The sequence below is a fragment of the Cryptomeria japonica genome, chromosome 1 (genome assembly GCF_030272615.1).
Source record: "Cryptomeria japonica chromosome 1, Sugi_1.0, whole genome shotgun sequence".
Classification (NCBI taxonomy): Eukaryota; Viridiplantae; Streptophyta; class Pinopsida; order Cupressales; family Cupressaceae; genus Cryptomeria; species Cryptomeria japonica.
The window spans coordinates 201,764,661-201,774,132 of NC_081405.1; the positions used below are offsets into that span (position 1 = coordinate 201,764,661).

Sequence of the window (9,472 nt, forward strand, 5' to 3'; positions counted from 1 at the left end):
TTTTCATTACAAACATTCTATTCATTATTCGTCTAGATCATTTATCTTATATTACATTGACTAATAAATTATACTTTAATACATATTTCACATTAGTTCCTAAATGTGATACCATTTAATGAAACTAATATATATAAACAATATAATATATTAGAAGCTCTATACTCAGCAAGGAAGAAAAATTTAGAAACAACAATATAATATATTAGAAGCTCTATACTCAGCAAGGAAGAAAAATTTAGGTTTCTATTTGTTTCAGTGCTAAAATTTATAAATTACAATGAATTTCACAGTAAAGGATACCAAATTTTTGTCTTCCTGTGAAAGGGCATGTCTTAATCTAACGGATGTGTATCATTGAGTACCAAACTCTACAAAGAGACTTTGTTTGTATATTAATTCTCATATTCCATTATAGAATTCTTAGAATTATTGAAGGCCGCCATATCGTTCCTAAATCTCATATTTCATGGCACCTTTGATCTCCATTACGACATCACTTGAAGATGGCCTATCAATAGACTCACTTTCAATACATCTCATGGCTAGTTTAGCGACATAGATTACAGAATCTTTGTTATAGTTATTGTCCATACTCTTGTCAACCAATTCCTTGATATTCATAAAATCTTCATCCTCTTTCACTAATGGCATAACCTATTTATTGAAAGAAAATAAGAGTTCTCATCTATCATAACATTTAGTCTTTACTAGAAAACATCAACTAATTCAAGCGATAAAGCTGTTTAAAAAAATCACTTCTTACCCATTTGACAAGGTCGACTTGAGGTTCGGATAGGGTTATATCAATAGGTCTTCTACCGCATATGATCTCTAATAGAACCACACCAAAACTGTACACATCACTTTTCTCTGTCAACACATGGGTGGTAAAATACCTGTCAAACAGGAGTCCAAATTGTCAAATATTATGAGAAATAATGCAGAAATTTTTAGTTAAGTCGAAATGAGAAAATGGATAATTACTTGGGGTCTACATATCCAGCAGTTCCTCTCACAGCTGTAATGACATGGGAAACATCATCGGCTGCCACCCTTGAAAGACCAAAATCTGCCAATTTGCCGGTTAAATTGGCATCGAGAAGAATGTTGGCTGTTTTTATATCCCTGTGAATTATTTTAGGAGTGCAATTTGTGCGTAGGTATTCCAATCCTATAAAACAATATATAAGAAAAATCAGATATGATATATTCCCTTAACATTTTTTACAAACTTCTAACAAGAGACTTTGTTTACCTTGTGCTGCATGTAATGCAATTTTAAGCCTACTTTTCCAACCCAATTTAGGATATTTCGATTTGTTACGGCCTGGAAACGCAACGCAATGATTAGATGATTGCTCCATAATTTTTCAACTGCTTTTTTCAATGCGTAGTAGTGAAAGAAAATACTTGAAAGACTTTTACCATAGAGGTGGTCATTTAGTGAACCTCCAGACATGTACTCATAGACAAGCATGAGATCCCTAGATGCATTACAATATCCGAGCAAACACACCAAGTTCCTATGATGAGCTCTCGATAGAAGTTCAATCTGACTATCAAGTACAATTTAGTTTAGCTCAAGTAAATAATCGTGTCGGTGATCAATGCTTTTCTTAAAATTGAAATATGACAGTCTAAATTACCTCGTTTAAGAATTGTGCAATCCCTTGTTCTGAGAAAAAAGAAAGAATTTTCACAGCAATTTGTTTTCCTTCCGCAAGTTCACCAAGAAACACTGATCCAAATCCACCTTGTCCAATCTTGCTGCTAAAGTTTTTAGTAGCTGTCATCATCTCTTCGAGAGAGAACGAACGAGATTTTGGTGTGCTTGGAACCGAAATAATCAAGTTATCTGCACTTCACAGCTAAATTTGTTCATTATATTAATCTGATCGATATATGTATATAATCCTTGAATTATGCGTTTACTACTTTCTTCAATCAATACCCTAATTGTAGACAACTGCCTTTCTTAAAGTAAGTGGCATCAGAATACATTAGGAAATTAAATAGGAAAACATTTCCATACCTTGGCCAGGCACGTATCTAGATTCCCTATTCCCTGTAGGGGTGCCTTGAGTACCTGAATTGGCAATCTCCTTTCTCCCGAATTTCTTTCGATAGATGATAATACCCAGCAATGAAATAATACCTGCTATTGCAATTGGACAAACTACTACTGGTACTGATACAGTCTTCCCCCTACGCCCATGTGAATGGGAAGATAGTCGGCATTCCTCCTTTCTCACACAAAGATAGTTGTTGCCTTCATATCTGTACCATATCAAATTAATTCAAACTACACATCTTTGAGTTTAAAAAATATAGCTTATGAGATTGATGATAAAGAAGATGCAATAAATTGTCAAATTATTACGTAAGTTCCAGTAAATTGAGATCTTGAAGCTTTTGAGGAATCACACCACTGAAATTATTGTTGCCTATAAACCTGTCACAACCACAAAAGGCAATCAAAATAGAATTTTAGTTATATCGTAGTACAATAGTTTCACTGAAATGGGTACTACAAAAGGGAATTCATTTGGTATTAAAAAGTTAACATATATATAATTTTCTAGGCAGAGATGCATACAACTCTTTCAGATTAGGTAGCTCAGAGAGCCAGTCTGGAACATCCCCACTTAAGTCGTTGTTTTGTAAATGCCTGCACAATCACTTGACTTCACAATTGCTATCTTTGTGTGTTCGAGTACTGACTATTTTCAATATTCGAGTTTTGATTTATGCATGTGTATCTTACAGTCTCTCCAAGATGACTAGCTTGGATAAATCTGGTAAACCTCCCGTAAGGTGGTTATTGTCAAGCGATCTGATCACATGTGCCCACAAAGTAAACATAAGTTCAATGAAATATTTAAAACAAAGCTGGGCTGATTTCATAATATCAGGGCCACAATCTTTAAGAGTCAGTTTTGACGTGCAGTGAGATCTGATTTTTAGAAGCACTCAAGACTGAATTTCTAAGCATTTGTCATTATTAAAAAAAAATAGCGAGATCCATCACAATATTTTTTTATATTTATATTTGATATTATTAAGGTTAGAGTTGATAGTGAATCTCATAACTTCTTGGAATTACTTATAATTAATACATTTTTTAATATAGAGATGAGAAGCATGTTTGTGCTATGCAATCTTAACAAGAGATTTTATTTAGAAAAGCATGGTGACTTTAACAAATTGATTGATTTAAATAAATATAATTAGATTAACGTAAAGGATTAGCATATACAAATGAATGCTTATGGTAAAGAAAAAGCAAGTCTTACATGAAATCTTAGGTAAAGATTAATTTAGATCAAGAAAATTATCCTCATAATAAGGCAATTGTGGGAGACCTTTTGGTTAAATGATAGGGCTGCTTGCCTATAGTATCTACAACCAAGGTTCAAACCTAATAATTTTGTTTGAAATACGTGAACAACATTACATGTTTTACCTTGGAGAGAACCTTACTGAGATGGTTGGGATTCTTGCCTCTAGTGCTTACAACCAAGTTTAAAACCACAAATTTTTTGAGGAGAACCTTTACTGAAATGGTAAATCTTTTGTCTATAGTGCCTACAACCAAGGTTCAAAACTCACAAGTCTATACCATGTTTAGAATGAAGCATATTTTACCTTTCGGATAACCTGGGTGAAATGGTGGGGCTTCCTACCTATAGTGCCTACAACCAAGGTTTAAACCATAAAAGTTTGAATTTAGATAGTGATGGGTGGGTGAGGAGTGATAGGCATGAGAGGTGCTACTAGGGTTTTTGTAGGGGTTGAAAATAGAGAGGGAGGAAAAGAGGATAACACTAAAGACGATGATAACGACAGTGTTGAGTTTGCTACTTTGGAATTTTTTATTTTTTGGTTGTGGTTGGAGGTTGATATGCATTGGTAGTTTCTCTATTATTTTTCCCAATGCTTTTGCTTTATTGGTGGTAATTTTGGTGTCATATAAAGTGTGGGTTATCTGGTCTAATGAGGAAGAGATGTGTCTTGTGTTGATGTGGGATTAACTATTGTTTCAAGCTTGGTTTTTTATTTTCTGGGAAGGAGGATTTATTTGCTTCTTGTGTAGTGGCCTTAGGAGTTCGCTTGGTATTGGTTTGTATGCAAGGCTTTACTCAAGGTTGCCTGCATTTTAGTTTGTCAATTTTTCTCTTTATAGCTTCAACCTTTATGCTTGCTCTTTTGGTGTTTAGAGTGGAGGGTTTCTTTTGTTCCTATAAGAATTATTTTGTTAGGATGTGTGAGAGTTGTTGGAGTAGGCTTTAGGTTTTTAAGGCTTGCTTGGCTAATAACTCTATTTCTAGAGGTTTTTTTCATATGGGTACTTTTGATGATGCCATTTTTTATTGGGTTGTGGGGTTTTTAGCTTGGAGGGCTTCATGCTTGCTACTTTGGAGGATACTATTGTTAATGTCACTCCTTTCCAAGCTATGCTGGTTTTGAGATGGTTCTTCAACCTTTCTTCTCTCCCTATGCGATATTGAGGGTGTTGCAATGGTTGGAGAGGATGACCCTTTGTTTGCATTGGACATATCTTCCTATTTTTTTCTCTTGTTTGTGGTGGGTATTTCTTTATCTCTATCATTTACTTTTCTCTCATGTTCTTTCTATTTCTCCACTTCATGTTGCTAATTTTAAGTTGTTTCTTCCCTAGATCTGTTTAGGTTTTATGCTTTTTGAGGGTATTTTGATGTCTTCTCTCAAGATGGGACTATGATTGTGGTCTTTAAGTTTTTTTGACCTATTTATGCCTTTTTTTTGGTTAAGGGCTTTTTGTTGCTATTTTCACTAATTTTATTCATGGTTGTCTTATAGAGGTGGAGTTCTTTTTGAGAAAACCTAATTTGGAGACTTGGGTTTTAAGGTTGAGGGCTTTATTGGATATATTTTTCTCAATGATTTGAAGTTGCAACAAGGGGGTTTTACTATCTCTCCCATTGACTCAACCTTTGTTTTTCCTATTGAGATGAAAAATGATTCGTTGGGCTAGGAGGTGATTATGTATTAGTATCTTTGGTTTTATTATGCACCTCCTATTTTGGTGGAGATTGATGTTGTATGAGAAGGTGGGAGGTGCTACAAGGGGAGGTGCAACAAACGGGTTATTTACTTCATTGCTTTTATCTTATTGAGGTGGATTAAGGGTGGCTTGTATATTCTATTCCTAGTCTTCATTTTGAGGTGGATCCTATAGACTGAGAAGGTTTCTTATGTATGCATTAAAGGAAAGCATGACTCTCAGTTATTATTCTTCCTTTCACTTTGCTTGGCATATATTGGGCTTAGAATTATTGCTTTTCTAAGTAGCTTCATTTAGTGACTACAACCTTGATGATGTAAAAACCATTTTTTATTTTATTAGTCTTTAATCTGGTTATTCTTTTCTTACTGGTTATTTGGTATTGGACTATGTCTTATCTTCTTGCAAGGTTCTAATGGCACCTAGCCAGCTGAAGGTATCCCCAAACTATCACAATGAAGACCGACAGAGGCTGTACGTTCAAAATTGTAGCTACAAGGGCACTATTTATGTTGCAGAAGTAAAAAATAATCAAAAATACAATTTGTTATTGTAGGATAGAACACAAGTGACTAGGTAGAAATTAAAATTTGTAAAATCTACTTGAAACAAGGGAGCATGGGATTTAACCACAAGTAGCACTCATAAAAATATTCACATGGTCAAAGAAATACATAGATTTTACCCATTGAAAGTAGAAAACTTTGATAATAACCACTCACAAAAGCATGCACAACCAAAGAATACAAACATCTCTCTCTCTCTCTCTTCGTCTCTCTTCCTTGTTCTCCTATCTACCCCTCTTTTTTTTGTCTTCAAAAGCCTAAAAATCCCCAAAAGAAATTCTAGAAATTTCCCAAAAATTCTCACCTAAAACTGTTGCAACTTCCCCAAAACCCCTGATAAATACTATCCATTTGATTTTCCCAATTTAAATCTCCCGCTCAAGCTCATTTCCGTTCTATTCTCTTAACTAATGCTCATTTATGGGCTTGTACATGTGTGGTTGCAGCGTTCAATGCCCCTACATCACCTTCTATTAGTGGGTTTTCGATTTGGTAAAATACATTTGTAAGGGGTTTTAGATTCCTTCAAAATATGTTTTACCCATAATCAAATAAATAAAAAATAAAAAAATAAAATAAAAAGACAATCAAAATAGATTTTTATTAATATTTGTATTGTACTAAGTCCTAGGTAGAGTGCATACAACTCTTTCAAATCACACAACTCAAAGAGGTAGTTTTGAACTTGCCCATTTAATTTGTTGTTCTTTAAATACTTGCACAATCAGTTGAGTTCATAATTTCTTTAAATTGTTTTTTCCGAATTGAATTGAGGATGCATGCAGATGGAAAGTAAATATAGAATTTCAAACATACAATTTAACCAGCGCAGTCATGTTTCCAAGCGTTGAAGGTATCGATCCTGTCAGATTCCTGTTCGATAAGTCGCTGGATACCAGGATATAAGAAGAATTTGTCAGATGCTTTCTCCTTCAGTGTTCTTATAATTCACATTAAAACAGAAAAAATTTAGTACGAATAAAACTTACATCTCTAAGACTCTGACTATTTCAGGGCCGTTATTACAATTTATTCCTTCCCACGGATAAATAAAGCATGGGTCCGAGATACAATTCCAATTACTTAGGTTAAATATTTTCTTTACACTAGCAAGAGCTTGAACTGCAGGTTAGGCAATCAGTCAATATTGTAAAAGCTTAGATTAAAATCTACACATTTCATGTACTACCAGCAAAAATATTTAAAAAATTGAGGAGCTAAAGTCCACACCGTCTTCCGAAGAGGTAAGAGGTGCCGTGGTAACCCTTTCGTACCACTCCAAAGCATTCAGGATAGGACTCATGGTAGAGTTAGAGGTTTTGGACAATGTCAACAAGGACAATGTTCTGTCAATTAAGATAGGTACTTCTATGGCAGAATGATTTCTGACAAGATGGGGACCTGTAAATTTTGTTTCGCCATCAATATTAATGTCGAAAATTCTAGACCCAGAAGTGTTTTCGATCTCCGCAAAATAAAGTAAGAGTAAGGTCTCCTCCTCGGAGTTTATAAAATCAAGATCAACTGTACTGTCATTTGCAGGCACTGCCACGGCCGTTTGCATGACAACAGACGGAGGAAGATCTTCTGTGTTGTTTGTTGAAATCGGCTCAACCGAGCTAACATTATATAATTCTTTAGCTACGTCAGGATCCCACATCCGGTCGAATTGGTCATCAGGGTGCCTAAATAATTAATTATTTGACAATAAATTAAAACAATGTCGGTAAACGTTCACATAAGCACAAAAAATGGCGGGGGAATGATTTACCTTATCTGCTTAGATGCGCCGTAAGAATTTCTCGCTCGCATATGCAACATTGATCTGGACTTAACCTGATTGTACATTCCTTGTCGAAGAGGTCTCAACTCGATAGAAGAAATAAATGGATCAACATCCTCTGAGGCTCGGATTAAGCAAATATACAGCACTTGCCCACCACTGACCAAGATCTTCTCACTCCTTTGTGGGGGATTCCTTTGAAATGTCGCTTTTCTTAAGCTTAAGAATTCCTGTGTCTCGATAGAATAGTTGAAATTTGGAATCAGGTTCGTGTATCTAACTCCCACAAAATATAATCTTAATAAGAAAGGCACGTTAGGAGTGATGGGCAGGTGATAGCAAGATTTGTTGAGAGGCTTGGGAAACACTCGTAAGCTTTGATGATAAAATTCAAGGGTTTGGTCATTATTGGCTTTTCTGTAACCGCCTTGGATGTACTTGTCATCGGGAGTCCACGTAATACCGGTACTAGAATCTGTGAGGTTTCCTATTCCACCGCAATCAAGGCTCAGAAACCCTGCGTTAAAAGAGAGAAGAAGAATCAAGTAGGTAGTAGATATAAGGAAGAGAAATCGAATTAGTGAAAAACTAGAATAGTACCTGATTCAGCAAGACATGAATATACGCTCCACGATATGATGAGAAACAGAGCGCATGCGCTAGCTTCCATTGTCTTGCTTATTCTCAGAGCAATTTCAGGCTACCGTGTTTCCCAAACATCCAAGGGAGGCGCATGTATTATACAACAATGACATTCATTATTGCAATTATGGAAGGCCATACACCTATTCAAAATGCTCGTGCGCTGGACTGAATGACAGCCTTCTGTTTGATTGACTAAAGGTGAAATAATTCATTAAGTCAATTATAACAAGGACGCAAAGCGTCAAGTTCCTGCCATTAGAAGAAGGAGAGTAATAGATAAAGAGATATAAGAGGTGTAGGGAATAAGATGTATAGGGAGAGATAAAAGTAGAGAGATATAGAGAGAATTAGATAAAAAGAGATAATTATATAGGGAGAGGTAGAGATAAAGAGGAAGAGATAGCTACATATAGATGGAGGAATGGAGCTACATGTGGTACTATGATAAATTTAGTTAAAATATTCTCGTGGTTGAAAAGATTTATTTCTAATTATTGAAAATGAGTGCTACTAGAATATAAATAATAATGTTTTAAAATTTTATCCATAATTCAATTAAAATTTAAAATTTATTAAAAATTTTATATAATATGTTGATTGAGTTATCATGTCACTATATACATTGGAATCTTTGTAAATGGATATAAAAATTAGCTCCAAAACCTAAAACCATGGTAGTAACAATTTTACCCAAGGTTAGTGTGTTTGAACCAATCACATTAGAAACAAAATTATGACCAATAATAAAATTCTAAAATATAATAATCTAAAATTAAACTAATTAAAAAATATTTACCATTTTAAAAGAACCTAATTTTAATAACTAACAAAATTTTATTAATTACCATATTAAAAAAATATAATATACATATAACAAAAATTATATCTTTCAAATCTCTAACAATTGTAATCAAGATATATAGAATAAACTTATTTATAAATTTAATCTTTATATATACTAAGATTATTTATGTAATTTTTCTTTTATTTTGAATTTTAATTTAAAAAATTAAATCTTACTTGAATTAATTAAACACATTCTAATTAATAATTCTAATTCCAATTTTAATCTAATTAAAGAATTATATAATCATAATGATAATATAATCTAGATAATTATAATTTGAAAAATGAAATATAAAAATAAATCTAGCTCAAAATATGACATAAACTTATAATTCAAATCTTAATAAAATAATATAATTATATGAACTTATTTTAATAAAATAGTATATTTTTATTAATTTATTATTAAATTTTAAAAAATAAATATTTCTAATTAATTTTGAATTTATATATAATTTTTATTATAATCAAACAATTTTAATTTTATTGAACTATTTTTATTAAAATAAAAAATAACTTTTAATAAATATCCATTAAATTTATTAAAAAATTTATTAATGAACAAAAATTGAATTAAATTCATGT

General features: G+C 33.1%; 1 protein-coding gene across 4 annotated transcripts; it reads right to left on the bottom strand.

The window, feature by feature from the left end:
- Positions 1 to 228: 228 nt before the first annotated feature.
- LOC131070086 (probable LRR receptor-like serine/threonine-protein kinase At5g48740) lies at positions 229 to 8,263 on the bottom strand. 4 transcript variants are annotated; one of them, XM_059216736.1, is made up of 15 exons: positions 7,997 to 8,261; positions 7,385 to 7,913; positions 6,844 to 7,298; positions 6,603 to 6,735; positions 6,430 to 6,501; positions 2,768 to 2,836; positions 2,600 to 2,671; positions 2,384 to 2,455; positions 2,036 to 2,280; positions 1,650 to 1,858; positions 1,429 to 1,555; positions 1,259 to 1,330; positions 988 to 1,174; positions 767 to 899; positions 229 to 657 (listed from the first exon to the last, which is right to left on the bottom strand). In XM_059216736.1, exons 1-15 carry the CDS (start codon positions 8,064 to 8,066, stop codon positions 454 to 456), a joined length of 2,649 nt encoding a protein of 882 aa, XP_059072719.1. In that variant the 5' UTR covers positions 8,067 to 8,261; the 3' UTR covers positions 229 to 453. The 4 variants fall into 4 exon arrangements, with proteins under 4 accessions (XP_059072719.1, XP_059072722.1, XP_059072720.1 ...); XM_059216737.1 differs by lacking the exon at positions 229 to 657 and having other exon boundaries at positions 767 to 873; positions 7,997 to 8,263; XM_059216739.1 differs by lacking the exons at positions 6,603 to 6,735; positions 6,844 to 7,298 and having other exon boundaries at positions 252 to 657; positions 7,997 to 8,258.
- Between the last annotated feature and the right edge of the window lie 1,209 nt (positions 8,264 to 9,472).